This window comes from Physella acuta, unplaced genomic scaffold (assembly GCF_028476545.2).
Source record: "Physella acuta isolate Inbredline_101_S28 unplaced genomic scaffold, ASM2847654v3 ptg001843l, whole genome shotgun sequence".
Classification (NCBI taxonomy): Eukaryota; Metazoa; Mollusca; class Gastropoda; family Physidae; genus Physella; species Physella acuta.
Window position 1 is genome coordinate 22,396 of NW_026733352.1, and position 17,605 is coordinate 40,000.

At 41.3% G+C, this 17,605-nt stretch overlaps 2 protein-coding genes across 2 annotated transcripts in view; one reads left to right on the forward strand and one right to left on the reverse strand.

Annotated features, from left to right (window-relative positions):
* LOC131930776 (cAMP-dependent protein kinase type II regulatory subunit) overlaps window positions 1-17,605 on the forward strand; it is a gene marked incomplete at its 5' end in the record, with an annotated part of 58,514 nt that overhangs the window by 12,526 nt on the left and 28,383 nt on the right.
* The window catches only part of LOC131930775 (sperm acrosomal protein FSA-ACR.1-like), a 9,635-nt gene continuing 6,808 nt past the window's right edge, over window positions 14,779-17,605 (reverse strand). The window contains exon 3 of the mRNA XM_059287393.1: window positions 14,779-15,293. Within this exon, the coding sequence (XP_059143376.1) occupies window positions 14,779-15,293 (515 nt within the window). The remainder of the gene's footprint in view (window positions 15,294-17,605) is intronic.

The window sequence follows — 17,605 nt, forward strand, 5'->3', positions numbered from 1 at the left end:
TAAAAAGCCGAAGTCAAACAAATTAACTTTATACGCCCTTTGGCCAGTAAGGGTACTTTATTTCCTTTTATTAAAATGTTCCCCTACGCAGAGTTTGTTTTTGTCATCTTTACCGGAAAAAAAGGGGGGGGGGGGGGGTGGATCACTGCCCTACCGGAGCATGTCTACCCCCTCCTTCCCTAGCTCGGACGAAATAAAAAAAATATATACATTAAATATAGCACAAATACTTTAACCTTGCGTCAGCCAACCCCTCTCGGAAATTTAAGTGCCCCCCACCCTTTGAAAGTTAAAATGCACCCTCTCTCTCGGAAATTTGAGTGCCCCCCCCCCCCTTGAAATTTCAAATGCACCCCTCCCGATAGAAAACTGACAGAAAGAACACCAATCCCGCGCCTTGTATTTCAAACATGAGAGAAAAGTTGTCTAGAATTATTTATTTAGCCTCCACGTCAACAGGACGAACGCGCCATATTGTATCAACCCGTGTAGCATTTTTAAAAAGCTTAAATCGGTCGTCCTCTCATTCAATGTTGTACTAGGTTTTGTTGATGGTTTGAAGTAGGTCATGTACAGAAATCTTTTATAGGTGTAGAGTGTAGAGTGTGGATAAACATTTGTTATTTTAAGTAGGTCATGTACAATATCTACCGTAAGTGTAGCTGATATACATTTATTAGATTAAGTAGGTAATTGACATGATTTTTAATAGGTGGTATACATATATTAGTTTTAAGTAGGTAATATACATATTCTTCCATAGGTGTAGCTGGTATATATTTATTAGTTTTAAGTAGGTCGTGGTAATAATATTTCGACCGTAGGTGTAGCAGATATATATTTATTGGTTTTAAGTAGGTCATTACATAAGAGTCCAGGTGCTGATATCACTTTCACCTACATTTTGTGGAGTCATAAATGTGGTGCCTTTACCCCAGGGATGTCACAATTGTTACATTGTATGTCGTGTCTGTCCCGCCCCACCACACGCGCCTCCCCTGTAGTGACATATTATTAAAAAAGTAAGATCCGGGATGGACACACCCCCTCATCACCCCCACACCTCACACTGCTATAATTAAAAAACCGTAAATCTATTAACTCCACACCAAGCTAGTTGATACCACTTGTTTCCGTGATGACGCTGTGATTGCAGTCTCCCTTGAACTCGAACTAAACCCCGCATATTGAACATCTATTCCTGCGCCTACAGGGTGTCCGGAGGGGGAGGGAGGGGGGGGGGGGTATGAACTAACCAGATACAAACTACTAAAAAAAACAGCAGGCCTGTTCCCCCATTACGTGATGCAACACTTTGCTTCGACCCGTGAAGGGCCTAAGTTTATCGTCCTGTGGCGAGGGAAAAAAAAGTTTTATCCAAGGAGCTAACACGGTTATTCAACACTGTGATGTAATGGTTAGATATTCAGTAGTTTCGTGACGTGTACTTGGATTAATAAAATTACTATTAATTCGTGTTTTTTTCCGAATTATAAAGAGAACTGGTTGGCACATCATACCAGGAATAATTTAAATTATCGATTATTTGGGAAGGACGGTGGTCGAGTTGAAATTATATTAAACTACGTATCACATAGTTCGAATGTTGGATATTATCCCGTTTTATTACCGCTGTAGAAAGAGATGAGCTTTATTTCGTCGGCACTATTGAAAAAAAAAACGCGATAACTGCTTGTTTAAACACAACCCATACAAATGATAGAGGCGTTAACATGTGGGTGATGGAAATATTAAAATAATTACACGAAATCCATACAGAAATGTTGTATTTTCATGTGTAAATGAATACGAAAATTCGGACAAAATAAGATGGGTGTATTTATTCGATGATAGATTTCAAGTAAAACTGTAGTTTTATACTTGTTGGTTTAAAATGTGTGTATTGCTAAATCTGACCCGTTTTTCGTTTTTTATTGTATAAACTCGCATTCCTTTTAACCATGGCAATAACAGTATTTAAAACACGTTAACTCTGAGATTCACTCAACCGTTAAAAAAAGTTCTGAAATGGAAAATTTTTATCTAGGTCTCCACGCTTCAAAAGGTTTATATTGGAGGCAAAAAAAAAAATTCTACCCCTTCTCTCTGAGGCTTCGCGTGCTCGGTCATGCGTGAATGTCAAACCTGAAGGTGATGTTCAACCCCCACCTGGTTCAGATATGGTTGCCTGGTTGGATGGGTGGCTGGGGAGGGGTGGGGGTCGGGGGGAGAAGAGGTGTGACGTATTTTAAAGTCACCACGGCGTCTCTGGTTACAAGTTTGAATATTAGGTCAACTGTGGTTGTTGCAGCAAGTGTTGCTAGTTTAGGTTATCCTGTACTCTATGCAAGCAGAAAGTTCGTGTCTTGAGTACTTTTAACATTGGAATATTTCTACTTATATATTGAATACAACATTCCATTACCGAGGTAGGTAGATACAGCACTATTTTGTATACTAACTAATCGGTGACATTTCTGTGTGTGTACATTCAGTATGTCGACACAGGAAATTGTGTTATTAACAACAAATCAGCCCTTAACAAAAGTAACAACAACTTAGTAAAAGACTTATTTATTTTAGAAAGTTTATAATGACAATATGGTTGTGCATCACACGAATTTTTTTCAAACTATCTTTACCGTGCGTCTCTGCTTAATTACTTCCCTTATAATGATATTATAAGTTTTGTAACATTTTCATGAATATTTTTCTCATCCAGTTCTTGTGCTTGGTTCGTTGTTTAATTACGAAGCTAATTACCTTTTTTTTAATGAAATCTATATGATTGTATATCCCAATTTCGTTTAGGCGACAGGGCTTATCTGCAGTGAAATTTTCATTTAAATTGAACAATTTAAGTCTCGATATAATTAACGTTAAAGTTCGTTTTTACATTTGCTATTTTCTTTAATCCTTATAAGGCATACTTGTAAATTCTGTATAATTTCTCGTATATTTTAGTCTCTCGATTTCATTGATAGCCACGGCCTTTTGTAGCACCACACGATGTTGCAAGATACCCTGATAATATGTATCGGTATCATTTTTTTTCTGACCGCGCAACTTTCCTATCATATCTGAGGCAGAGTGGTAGAGCAGTAGACTACTAACCCGAAAGTCTTGAGTTCGGTTCACGAGCCAAGTTTGTAAAACATAACAGCTTTAATGGATACCTAACATAAGTTGGGGATTTAAAACGTGGCTGGGCATAGCAATGACCAACTTATCTTATTTCATCTCGAGACCTGAGTAAAGCATGAACTCTACTTCATCTGTTCCAAAAAAAAAAATATCTCTACTTTTTATCTTCTATCATTACACCTCTAACAGTTTTTAAGTTCATTATTTACCAAAAGCAGCGACCACTCACCTCTGTGTTATGTTTATTTTCGTTGTTACAAAGCACAAGTAAAAACTCATATCCTATTCTACTCGTGTAAAAGAACAATAACAACAAAATGTAATGTTTTTACATGTTATATAATGCATTCTTGATGTTGGGGCCTGATTTAGCAAACACGAACGCGGCATTCAAATTTCTGCCGATTCCAGCGAAAGATTAAATCCCATTTTATGTTCTACTCCCAGCGGCAGAAAATTCTAGAAAAAAAAAAATTCGATGTATTTTTAATGCTCGCCCGGACATTTGAAAACCACTGGCGCGGAATAGTGACGTCAGCACATATAGAGCCACTAATAAAATATATCTGTATGGCATGGACCATTTAAATTATTCATATCGAGAATAGTGACGTCAGCACATATAGAGCCACTAATAAAATATGTGTCCATACGGCGTGGACCATTTACATAATTCATATCGAGAAATTTATTTAGGTCAAGATGGCGAAGCTGAAGATATCATGTTTAAATAATTTGTTTACTTTTTGTTTACCCTTACTGAAAAAAATTATGACTGGGGAGAATGAATATTTGATACCCTCTCCGGGGAACATACCTGGATATCATATGAAGAGATCGTGGGTTATAAAATGTACACATACAGTTTTCGTTTGATAGGATTACCTCTGGTTCCATTTTTTTCTCCGATTGCAAGCTTGGCATAATATGATAGCTAGTAGAGATACAATACCCATTCACCCACCTCTCTGGCTTCGTAGTTTATGGAGAGTTTGGTCTGATTCACTAGGTTTGTCCATTCACTTCTCTGCTGTTCGTGTCTCCATGTCTCGACTGGTGCCCTGCGTCCTTCTCCAAATCATCCGTCCACTTACATCTAGGTCTACCTTATGGAGTTTTTTTTTTATACCACTTTCATCACTCTTTGATTTGTCATTTTTTTAAAAAATAACGTTGTTTTGAAGTCTACCTATGCAAATTTCAATAAACATCACAGGACAGGCAATAGATTGGAATTCTCACTCAGAGAAGAGAGTCGATATGCTAAACCAGATTTTGAAAGAACAGTTGTCGGTGAAGCAGAAGCAGTTGGGATGTCATTGACCCAACTTGGAGAAAGCACAAAAAAAAACAGAGTACGATGAAGAGGTGTGGTTGCTCTACAAAGAGTTTTAAATAATTTTTAAATTTCTGCCACTACTATAGGGTCTTTGTATATCTCATTTATCGTCAGTTTGCCAATTCTCCTTCCATTCTCATCCTATGTCTACCTACATATTTTTTGGCTAATTTTTCTCTTCAATATTTTTTCTCTGGTTTGTTTCTAGTTTTTACCATCATACATTACCGAATACTACCTATAGTGTGTACATTTCGTTTCGATCATAATATAAAAGGAACATCTGTGAGTCGGAGGATACATTTTTAAAAAATCTTGTAAAAAAATGACTGCGACATTTTAAAACGCAAATCACGGAGTAGCTTTGAGGCAAGTGAAATCGATTTTTGATCAGGGCTGTATTAATCGATTAAGATCGAGATGATTAGCTAATAGCTATCGATTTATTTACGTGAAATTGGCTTGAACTGATGCACCTTTCAGGCTGCTATTTTAGATAGATTTTTTGTGCACGGATTATTTTTTCTAGGATAGATCGTTGAAGGATTGAACTTTTTCCGAAAGCTTATTTGGCGCTTAGTCTATGCCTTCTAATATACATCATTATATTTCTCAACATGTTCTAGCATAGATCTATATTTGTCCAACATGTCATGGAATATACATCAATCCATGTCTAAACTGTCCTATAAAGATGTCCTCTAATTGATATCAAGACATGTTCAAAGATGTCTGAGATCAATAAATGCGTAAACGTTTTCCGTCCGAAACTGGTGTTCCGTGGGGCGGAAGATTTAAGGTTCCCCTGTTTATGTGACCATATGGAGGAATGATGTGGTCAGCACTATGTCCGGCCGCCTATACATGCCCTAACGTTAGTTACATATCATACCTCGTCGTCAATAATTTGAACTCAAAACATTCGGTTTAGCAGTTGAACATCTACCGTCCGACCACGCCGTCCCCTAATACATGTACCATTGTACATAACAATGTCATTTCAATGTAACCACAGATCTTCGATTAATCGCCCAAACAAAGTATTGTAACAATTATTTAAAACAAAATGTTTATTTCTCTTGAATTGTTCTCCTCGTGTGGTGTCCCATTAAGGTGCCATTGTTAAGTTTCCAGACACAATTTTATCTCTAATTACCAAAATAAATTAATTTGTGGCTGGGAAAAAAACGTAATGAGTTATTAAATATTTTTAACGAGTCTTTGTTAATTACGCTTCTTAAAAATATCACGCAAAAAGGTTTGTTGGAAATAATTGGTACAAGAAAATGGGTCTGATGAGAGTGGGTCATGTGGTGTATGTCTGGTGAATATGGATCAGGCTGTGTGGGTTATTGTGTGTAGTTAGGTGGGGTGTGGGTAAGGTGGGTGTGGGTAAGGTGGGTGTGAGTAAGGTGGGTGTGAGTCGGATGGTGTGGGGCAGGCTGTATGGGTTGAGTTTTTACTTAGATGGGTATGGATCAAGTTGGTGTTTGTCATATGGTGTGGTTCAGGTTGGTGTGGTTCAGGTTGGTGTAGTTCAGGTTGGTGTGGATAATTCTGTGTGGGTTGAGAGTGTGGTAAGGTTGGTTTGGTTCAGGTTGGTGTTGGTCAGATGGTGTAGCGCATTTTGGTGTGGATAATTCTGTGTGAGTTGAGAGTGTGGTAAGGTTGCTTTGGTTCAGGTTGGTGTTGGTCAGATGGTGTAGCGCATTTTGGTGTGGATAATTCTGTGTGGGTTGAGAGTGTGGTAAGGTTGGTTTGGTTCAGGTTGGTGTGGATAATTCTGTGTGGGTTGAGAGTGTGGTAAGGTTGGTTTGGTTCAGGTTGGTGTGGATAATTCTGTGTGGGTTGAGAGTGTGGTAAGGTTGCTTTGGTTCAGGTTGGTGTTGGTCAGATGGTGTAGCGCATTTTGGTCTGGATAATTCTGTGTGGGTTGAGAGTGTGGTAAGGTTGGTTTGGTTCAGGTTGGTGTTGGTCAGATGGTGTAGCGCATTTTGGTGTGGATAATTCTGTGTGAGTTGAGAGTGTGGTAAGGTTGCTTTGGTTCAGGTTGGTGTGGATAATTCTGTGTGAGTTGAGAGTGTGGTAAGGTTGCTTTGGTTCAGGTTGGTGTTGGTCAGATGGTGTAGCGCATTTTGGTGTGGATAATTCTGTGTGAGTTGAGGGTGTGGTAAGGTTGCTTTGGTTCAGGTTGGTGTGGATAATTCTGTGTGGGTTGAGAGTGTGGTAAGGTTGGTTTGGTTCAGGTTGGTGTTGGTCAGATGGTGTAGCGCATTTTGGTGTGGATAATTCTGTGTGAGTTGAGAGTGTGGTAAGGTTGCTTTGGTTCAGGTTGGTGTGGATAATTCTGTGTGGGTTGAGAGTGTGGTAAGGTTGGTTTGGTTCAGGTTGGTGTTGGTCAGATGGTGTAGCGCATTTTGGTGTGGATAATTCTGTGTGAGTTGAGAGTGTGGTAAGGTTGCTTTGGTTCAGGTTGGTGTTGGTCAGATGGTGTAGCGCATTTTGGTGTGGATAATTCTGTGTGGGTTGAGAGTGTGGTAAGGTTGGTTTGGTTCAGGTTGGTGTGGATAATTCTGTGTGAGTTGAGAGTGTGGTAAGGTTGCTTTGGTTCAGGTTGGTGTTGGTCAGATGGTGTAGCGCATTTTGGTGTGGATAATTCTGTGTGAGTTGAGAGTGTGGTAAGGTTGGTTTGGTTCAGGTTGGTGTTGGTCAGATGGTGTAGCGCATTTTGGTGTGGATAATTCTGTGTGAGTTGAGAGTGTGGTAAGGTTGCTTTGGTTCAGGTTGGTGTGGATAATTCTGTGTGGGTTGAGAGTGTGGTAAGGTTGGTTTGGTTCAGGTTGGTGTGGATAATTCTGTGTGGGTTGAGAGTGTGGTAAGGTTGGTTTGGTTCAGGTTGGTGTGGATAATTCTGTGTGGGTTGAGAGTGTGGTAAGGTTGGTTTGGTTCAGGTTGGTGTGGATAATTCTGTGTGGGTTGAGAGTGTGGTAAGGTTGGTTTGGTTCAGGTTGGTGTGGATAATTCTGTGTGGGTTGAGAGTGTGGTAAGGTTGGTTTGGTTCAGGTTGGTGTGGATAATTCTGTGTGGGTTGAGAGTGTGGTAAGGTTGGTTTGGTTCAGGTTGGTGTGGATAATTCTGTGTGGGTTGAGAGTGTGGTAAGGTTGGTTTGGTTCAGGTTGGTGTGGATAATTCTGTGTGGGTTGAGAGTGTGGTAAGGTTGGTTTGGTTCAGGTTGGTGTGGATAATTCTGTGTGGGTTGAGAGTGTGGTAAGGTTGCTTTGGTTCAGGTTGGTGTGGATAATTCTGTGTGGGTTGAGAGTGTGGTAAGGTTGGTTTGGTTCAGGTTGGTGTGGATAATTCTGTGTGGGTTGAGAGTGTGGTAAGGTTGGTTTGGTTCAGGTTGGTGTGGATAATTCTGTGTGGGTTGAGAGTGTGGTAAGGTTGGTTTGGTTCAGGTTGGTGTGGATAATTCTGTGTGGGTTGAGAGTGTGGTAAGGTTGGTTTGGTTCAGGTTGGTGTGGATAATTCTGTGTGGGTTGAGAGTGTGGTAAGGTTGCTTTGGTTCAGGTTGGTGTTGGTCAGATGGTGTGGGTCGTATGGTGTGTGTTGTATAGTGTGGGATAGGTTGGTGTGGGTCAGGTTGTTTGGGTTGCGTGTGTGGTTAGGTGGGTCAGACTGTGTGGGTCATATGGTGTGAGTCGTATAGTGTGGGGCAGTTGGATGTGGGTGTTAGCCGGTGTGGTTCAGGTGGGTGTGGTTGTCAGGCGGTGTGGGTCAAGGGGGTGTGGGTGTTAGCCGGTGTGGGTCAGGTGGGTGTGGTTGTCAGGCGGTGTGGGTCAGGTGGGTGTGGTTGTCAGCCGGTGTGGGTCAGGTGGGTGTGGTTGTCAGGCGGTGTGGGTCATGTGGGTGTGGATAAGTCTCGAGAGAATGGAGCGGGTCATGTATGTGTAAAAACTTATTGAAAGAACAACCTTCAAGACTTGATCTCTTTTCTACTTTCTTACCTCTTGCAGGTTTCAGTCATTAAACCAGATTTTTAAAAAACCTCCTGGCGCGATTCCAAACTCGTAAAAAAAACGGGTCACCCGGGTCACCCCGGCACATCACTCCTACTGGCAGTAACCCAAGCAGTGGTGACGTTAACGTTACACACATCCGTAACCGCCTGACACGAGCGCTGGGGGTGTCAGACTTAAAATGACGTGTGATTCGCGTTTGTCCCGTTTACTGGTTCGACCGTGGGGGCCCCTCAAGTGATCCATGTGACGGTAATCAAGCTAGACGTTTAGTCCGTGTTGTGCGTTAATGCGGTTGTACTTTAGCTCTGAGTACCGAGGTAACGTACGAGCGAGTTTTTGACGTGGGTACAAATTCCGCTGTTTGATACCATGAGTGTACATAAACTTCATTAAAATTTATTTAAGTACAGCTAGTTAACACGAATTGAATCTTAAGCGAGAATTATCTCCCATAAACTTTCTTGTACATACGTATATAACACAAAGGGTTTGCATGACATTTCTAGTGTGATCGTGCTAAAGAAATGGTCGGTTACTTTATTTAAAAAAAACGTTTTTAAAAAAAAAAAAACAAAAAAAAAAACAACACATAGATGAAATGTTTGTAGAAAATGCTGCTACAATTTAATTTTTTTTTTAAATTCTGAAAGTTTTTTGACCATTCAGACATAAAGTTCAATTTCCGGTTACCGGAAATGGCTCATTTTCACTTTCCCTCATCGTCGCGTTAACCTATTCTCATGACACCAGCATTTAATCCATCCTTATGACTGACTTATTCATTGGAAGCTCCTAAGGGGTAAAGGGCTTCAGCTACATGGGCATCTCTCTTTAGTTGTGTACCCAGCAGCCCTTGCTTCTCTCTCTACTGTCCTTCTCCGGGCCTTCTTTATCGTCCTCAATCGTCGACCAGACAAAACAAGCGTTCTAGGATGAATAAAGCGCGGGATTTAATATTTAGAAAGATAACAATAACAAAAACAACCGACATTTAACAACACATTTTTCTACAATGTGTGCATTCATCTGCTTTTTTTTTAATCTTTAAAAAATTATTTCACATCTTTCGAATTTTTATCAAAATGAAAAAAAAAGCCATTTTTAAAAAGATAATGAAAATAGGTCATCAATGCCATAATTCTTGTTTTGGCTGACATTTTTAGCCAGTTTTATTTTTTCGTGGACTTAAGTATTGAATGTGTTTTAAATTTGTTTATACTTTGGTTGTATACCAGGTCTAAACAATTGGTTTTCTTCTTGTTGGGGATTAAGGAAAACTTTTGTTTGGCGACTATTGTTCGCCATGTCGTGGAAATGTACGAGGGCTGGGATTAGTCGGTAGTTAGAGATTGAGTAAAGATTAGGGTAACGGAAGTTTTGTTAGACATACTGTATGGTATGTTAAAGGCTGTGTAATGTTTAATATTTCGGCGTCTGTTTATTTGTAAAGTAGACCTGGACGTCTGCCATTTACACAGTCAGTCAAAGGAGAATAAATGTGGTTTTTGTAATTTTGTGATGCGAATAGAACAATCAGGATCATAACTAGCTGAATGAAAATACATATATATATATATATATATATATATATATATATATATATATATATATATATATATATGACTGAAAGAAACTCTGAATCACCTTCACCCTGCGTTGGCCCCTACACACTTGCCTAATTTTCAAACACATTTCCGCGAGTAGCCGACTCAGCTATATCTACCTCGATATCCTCCGTGTAGCAGCTAGATTTTGTCAAGCACGAACCGACCGTGGTTTAACACACGTGCGACCAGATATCCAGCTGTTGCAGGTGTATACAGGTGTATACAGGTGTATACAGCACAGCTTTACCTGGGGATGTGTGGCGACATGTTATTGAAACGGCATGACGGATGAGATGGTTCAATGCTTTGATATCTCTGTAGACCGACGCCAGGAAGGGATGAATCTCTTGAGTGCCCCAACAACGGATGTGCCAGATCAAAGATTTCGATCAGTTCTAGAGACGTTCATCAGGAAAGGATGATTGTATTTAGCGACTTAACAACGGATGTATTTGATTCGAGATTAAGATTAGTTTTTCGTTCAAAGTAAGTGATAATTCGTCCCATTTACATGCAATTTTAAATATTCTCGAACCAGAAGATAGTTTATAATTCTAAAGTGACAGTTGTATTGGAAGTTCTAAATATAATTTGTCGAGTGTTAGCTCTAATTTGACAGTTGGAAAGGTATACGTCTTTCGACTGTTAGCTCTAGTTTGACAGTTACAAACTTTGTCGTCATTCGACCGTTCTACCTAGAAAGTTACCAAGTCTAATGTCATTTGACCCCTAGTTTTACCTAGACAGTTACACATTGTGACGTCATTAGACCCCTAGTTTTACCTAGACAGTTACACATTGTGACGTCATTCGACCGCTAGTTCTACCTAGACAGTTACAAATTGTGACGTCATTGGACCGCTAGTTCCAGCCTGACAGCTCCAAAGTTCTACGTCATTGGACCGCCGTCTAACAAGACATCTCTAAATGAAACTGTGTCCCAGTACACCCCGCAAACAAGTGAAAACAAGCAGCAGCTCTTGCAGATCTTCGCGTCCCTAGAGACCTACCCTGACACGATTCATTGCGCATGTCCCTAGAGTTATCAGCCCTGGGCTTATTCCGTCTCAAGCATCTCTGCGGGTGAAATAGCACCACAGATTTTTGTGTACGCCGCGTCGCAACTCCCCCTGGAGTACGAGCGTCATCTTGAGAAAATTAGTTCCACCCATTATCGATGGCTTAAAACTTAAAAAAAAGAGAAGCGATGAAATACAAGAGATACTCGTGAAGTGGATGAAAAAAAAAGCGATGATAACGATAAGGAAAGTTGAATCAAATGGGATGCACGTCATCCTTCGTGTAAAGAGGAGGTGGACATTGATTCGGAATGTAACAAATTGTGGGGTGAAAGGTTACATTTGTTTATACATTTATCAAAGATGCGGAAAGAATATTGGAATGACGGGAAAAGAGCAATAAAGATGAGGGAGGGGGAAATGGGGTGTTGTGTATGTTTTGTATAAAAAAAAATATCCTGTGATGTATTCAGAAGATGTCGAATTTTCTTTGTTGTTAATGAAGGGAATATTGATCTTAAGAAGGAGATTTGGATATTTCGAAGCCTTGCTAGAATGTCGACTTACTTCCCCTTTTGACAGAGCTCACCCGCCAGAAAGGGTTAGAAAAATAAAAAATGCATATATGTGCGTGATTTCATTTTAAACTTGACGTACATTTCCTCCAGGATCGATCAATCATAAACAAATATATTCCAATAATATTCCATAACGTATTTGCTTTCGCGCGCTGAAATGAATATAAAGATAAGTTCAAAGATGTATTTTGCCGTAGGATTTGAAATATCTTTCAGACGATTGAATGTATCTGTGTTTTTTGGAATCGTGTTATTTAGATATGCAGGAGATTCTGTTGTGCTTTACAAATGCGTCGGCTTACGGGGTTTTGAGCAAATTTTTGGAGTTGTGGGCCTTTTAGTTAGTTGAAATAGATAGGGGACGTAAGCCTGTCAGTAACGATACATTTTTAGTTGCTCTGCGTTGAGGGCTTTTAATTGATCTGCGCTGAAAACCTTTTAAAAAATAATCTTTAAAGACCTTTCACTAGAATAATTTTGGAAGATCTTCGATTAGGTCTATTTTGGAGAGACTTTCGTGTGGTCTATTTTGGAGGACATTTCATTTGGTTCATTTTCAAGGACCAGTTATTGCGCTTTATTTATGACAATTTTTTTTTTTTTTTTGTTTGTTTTTTTTGTTGACAATTTTTCATTGAGTCCATTTCGATGACCTTTCATTTAGTCGACTTTTGATGACCTGTTCTGTTGTCCCGAGAGGCAGAATTGAGAACAGTCTTGGAGCGGTGTTGGGAATGAATGGCTGATGATTATCTTTATGATAATGTTATAGCACGGCTCGTCAGTCTGGCGTCTCCATCATTATGATGATTGTAGTACATACATCAAACAAACACGATTAGCGGACGTCTGTAATGACCGTGGTTATTACAGGTGATTGATTGGCATACTTTTTTTTTCATTGGAATAAGCATGTTGTGGCCTAATGTTTTGTTGTCCCGTTGTATATTTGGTGAATTGTCTCGTTCTGGTGTCTTGTTGGTCAAGTGTCTAACTGGTTGGCCAAGAGTCGGACTGGTTGGCCGAGAGTCGGACTGGTTGGCCGAGAGTCGGACTGGTTGGCCGAGAGTCGGACTGGTTGGTCGAGAGTCGGACTGGTTGGCAGAGAGTCGGACTGGTTGGCAGAGAGTCGGACTGGTTGGCCAAGTATCTAGCTGGCTGAGTGTCTGTTTGGATAGTTAATGTGTCTTTATTCTAGGTGTCTGTTGGCCAGGTGTCTGTTGGCCAGGTGTCTGTTGGCCAGGTGTCTATTGGCCAGGTGTCTGTTGGCCAGGTGTCTGTTGGCCAGGTGTCTATTGGCCAGGTGTCTGTTGGCCAGGTGTCTGTTGGCCAGGTGTCTGCTTTACCGGTGTATTTTGGCCATGTGTCTGGTTATCCAAGGTCAGATTGGCCATGTGTCTAGTTAACCATGTATTTGGTTGGCCAGGTGTATTGCTGGTCACGTGTTTGATCGACTGGTTGGCCAAGTGTTTGACTTGTCATGTTTATGGATGGCCAAGTATCTGATTGGCCATGTGTTTGGCTTGTCATGTTTCTGGATGGCCAAGTATCTGGTTGGCCATGTGTTTGGCTTATCATGTTTATGGATGGCCAAGTATCTGATTGGCCATGTGTTTGGCTTGTCATGTTTCTGGATGGCCAAGTATCTGGTTGGCCATGTGTTTGGCTTGTCATGTTTCTGGATGGCTAAGTATCTGGTTGGCCATGTGTTTGGCTTGTCATGTTTCTGGATGGCCAAGTATCTGGTTGGTCATGTGTTTGGATGGTCATGTTTCTCGATGGCCAAGTATCTGGTTGGCCATGTGTTTGGCTTGTCATGTTTCTGGATGGCTAAGTATCTGGTTGGCCATGTGTTTGGCTTGTCATGTTTCTGGATGGCCAAGTATCTGGTTGGTCATGTGTTTGGATGGTCATGTTTCTCGATGGCCAAGTATCTGATTGGCCATGTGTTTGGATGGTCATGTTTCTCGATGGCCAAGTATCTGATTGGCCATGTGTTTGGAGGGTCATGTTTCTGGATGGCCAAGTATCTGGTTGGCCAGGTGAATTGTTGGTTATGTGTCTGGTTGGCTATGTGCCGGATTGTACATATGTTCGGTTGGCCATGTGTTTGACCATATGTCTTGTTGGTAATGTGTCTAGTTAGCCAAGTGTCAACCTCACGATGTGTCTGATGTATCGCTCTATATAAATAGAATCCAAGAATGACAATGTTTTATCCATGGTCCCAGCAATACTGAATTAAATAAAAAACTATTCCTGTGGCTCTTCTGAAAAAGCAGCCAGTCTTCATTCCATTTTACGTTTTGAGAACGTTTCTGAATTTTAAAAAAAAAAAAATTCCAACCCATCCTCGACTGAAGGAGGCCAAAGTTTGACATAAAGTAAACCATCTACATCACCCGGCATCACCTTCCGTTGCCATGACAACGGCATCATCGCGCCCGCCATTGTCTGTAGATTCCGCAGAAGATCTGCTGAATGGCCCTCGGAAGGACACGACCCAAACACACAAGTCAGAAAGATTGGAGATTAGTGCGCGCGTCCAAGGGTTTAAGAGTGAATTCAATATTTGCACGGGGAGTGTATAAATTGTGTAAAGAGTGTGGGGTGGGGGGAGAGGTGGGAGAAACAGCATTTTTTGAGATGGTGCTTAGCACGTTGGAGGAATATGAAATGGGATAAAATATATTCAGGGGTTAGATTTGTTTTTTTTAAATGCTTCTCGCAGGGTTAGGGGATGCCAAAATGAGAAACCAGATATTGGTACCATTCAAGTTTATTAAATTTTTGAAAATGTGTATGTTCTAGAAATGTATCGATTTTTAAAATGTTTATTTTATGCTATATCTTCTCCACTTCTCTCCACTCCACTCCTCTGCTCTCCTCTCCTCATCTTTCCTCCGCTCTCCTCTCCACTCCTCTGCTCTCCACTCCTCTGCTCTCCTGTCCTCTGCTCTCGTGTCCTCTGCTCTCCTCCGCTCTCCTCTCCTCATCTCTCCTGTCCTCTGCTCTCCACTCCACTCATCTGCTCTCCTCCGCTCTCCTCTGCTCTCCTCCGCTCTCCTCTCCTCATCTCTCCTGTCCTCTGCTCTCCACTCCACTCATCTGCTCTCCTCCGCTCTCCTCTGCTCTCCTCCGCTCTCCTCTCCTCTGCTCTCCTGTCCTCTGCTCTCCTCTCCTCTGCTCTCCTCCGCTCTCCTCTCCTCTGCTCTCCTCTGCTCTCCTGTCCTCTGCTCTCCTCCGCTCTCCTCTGCTCTCCTGTCCTCTGCTCTCCTCCGCTCTCCTCTGCTCTCCTGTCCTCTGCTCTCCTCCGCTCTCCTCTCCTCTGCTCTCCTCCGCTCTCCACTCCTCTGCTCTCCTCTGCTCTCCTGTCCTCTGCTCTCCTCCGCTCTCCACTCCTCTGCTCTCCTGTCCTCTGCTCTCCACTCCTCTGCTCTCCCCCGCTCTCCTCTCCTCTGCTCTCCTGTCCTCTCCTCTCCTGTCCTCCGCTCTCCTGTCCTCCGCTCTCCTCTCCTGTCCTCTCCTCTCCTCTGCTCTCCTCTCCTCTCCCTTACCCTGCTCTTTTTTCCTCCCCCACTTTCTCACTCAAGCGTTAAACATTTTTGAAAAACGTCACGTAATCGATTCCATGTCCCCTTTAGCAACTATCCATTCTAAGGCAATTTACGACCAATTCAATAGGTATCGCCTTCTGATAGTCGTATCGATTTAAACAAAAAAATTCTAACATCGCTCTCAGCGTCCAACGAATACAAGCCTCGCTTTAAAGTTCACTAGCCAAAGTGGTTCTTCCGTTCTTCTCTGTAATCACGAATAATGAATCGCCCTGATGGAAGTCGCCTATCGATACTTGCCACTAATTGCGATATTTATCTTCGATTTTAAAATAACCAGAATCGATTCCCGTTCGCTCAGAGAAGGGTTTATTTCGGTACTTCAGAATCTAACGGCTGCGGATTGTATCTAACAGCAGACGACAATGAGGGTGCTAAGTCTGGCATCAGACAGGTGAGGGGACAGGTCTGGTGGATGGGCGGGGGCGTGGTGTGGGCGGTGAGTAGCTTAAATTAGATGAGTAGGTTCTTAAACATGATGTTAACTATAGAATGACAGTCATGTTCTACGACTTGATAGGAAGTTGTTGTTATTTTTTTTTTTTTTAAATTCATTGTTTCTTGACTTCTTGGTAGTGGCGTATTAAATAATGATGTATAAGGGTGTTGGAGTACTGTGGCTATTTGATGGTTGAAATGAATTGTGGGAAGGCTGAGAAATATGATAAGACTATGGTGTATAGACAAGGACGGCGTGGCGAGTGGTAGAGAGCTAACCCGAGTGTATCGCGTTCGAATCCGGTTTCAAATCAGCTCTGATGGTACCTAACTTACATTAGGGAAACAAAGGCGGCTGGGCATAATGCTGACCACACTATCCCTTTATATGCCGAGGTGTATGAATCAGATGCACTCTACTTCATCTGCCCCATTTGTCTTATTTAAATGTCTAAACTACATGTTATTATGGAACCGCGTGACCTGACGGTAGAGAGCTAGACTGCTAACCCGAATGTATCCAGTTCGAATCCGGATTACTCAGTATAACGTCCCAGTATCCACCCAGCTCTGATGGGTACCTAAATCACGTTAGGGTAACAACGTCAGCTTGGCATAGTGCTGACCACACTAACCCTTCTTATGCCGAGGTCATCTGAAGCAAATGAACTCGGCTTAATCTGCCCCAATTGCATTGGGCTCGAACGGGAAAAGATGATGATACATGTTATGTATATTCCTTATCCTAATTTTATCTTTAAGATCTGTGTTGAATCGAATTTCGTTAGGAAAATCCATCACGCGGAATCGACTTATTAACAAAATAAAACTAGATTAAACTACTATTTATACGCAAATAGCATATTATTTTTTGTAAAGAAATATGATTGCCATTATTCTGACAAAGTATATCCAAGATCCGACAATTCAACAACTAACCAGACGGAGTTTTCCCTCCTTGTTTTCAGGTCGATGATGTACCCTTTTTTTTTGGTAATGACGCACCCGTTTCCAAAAGGAGTTATCTCCCCTCCTCGTGTCATGATTGGTTTCCTGCCCCTGTTTATCTAACGTTATTACTGTTTAGACTGGCCGCTAGAAATATTTTACACGTCGCGTCGACCAGTCCAACCAAACAAATCATGGATCTGTGCTGGAGAGTCTGGGACTACGGATTGCTCTAGAACTTTTGGTACAGTCGTAGTATACTGTTGTTGTTTTCCTGGGATAAAAAAAAAAAAAAAAAAAAAAAAGAAAAAAAAAAAAAAAAAGAACGTAATTCAAAAATATTTTACCCGTCTTTTGCTAAATAATTATTTCTTTTTGTAAAATGAGTTTTTGAAGTATTTACTTTCTTTATCGGGAGTAAGGTCCCCATCAGAGCTGGGTGGAGTTGAGGACTTACGACTGACGGAAACTCGTGATTCGAGACTTTCGGGTTTTCACATTGTTTTTTTTTCATACATTTTGAGTTTTCGCCTTGTTATCTCCCCTGGGATAGTGTGAGTACTAAGGGTGGCTACTCCAGCCCTTGTCTTGTGACGCCGATAACAACAACCAACCGCCTACACTTGATGTGACTAGATAAAAGGTCACGAGTCAGTGGTCAGGTGACTAAGAGGGTCATCCGTAAAAGACATCACACTTTTTTTTTACTATTCCCCCCCCCCTTTCCCACCGCCACCCCCAAAAGTCAGACCCCCCCCCCATCCCAAAAATGACTTCACACCTCAGCTTTCAAACTCCCTCTCTTAAAATTTTATTTTTTAAACCATCGATTTCTTTCTAAAACATTGACTGAGCTCGGTCAGCAAAGTGTATATTAATTATTTTCTATTATAATT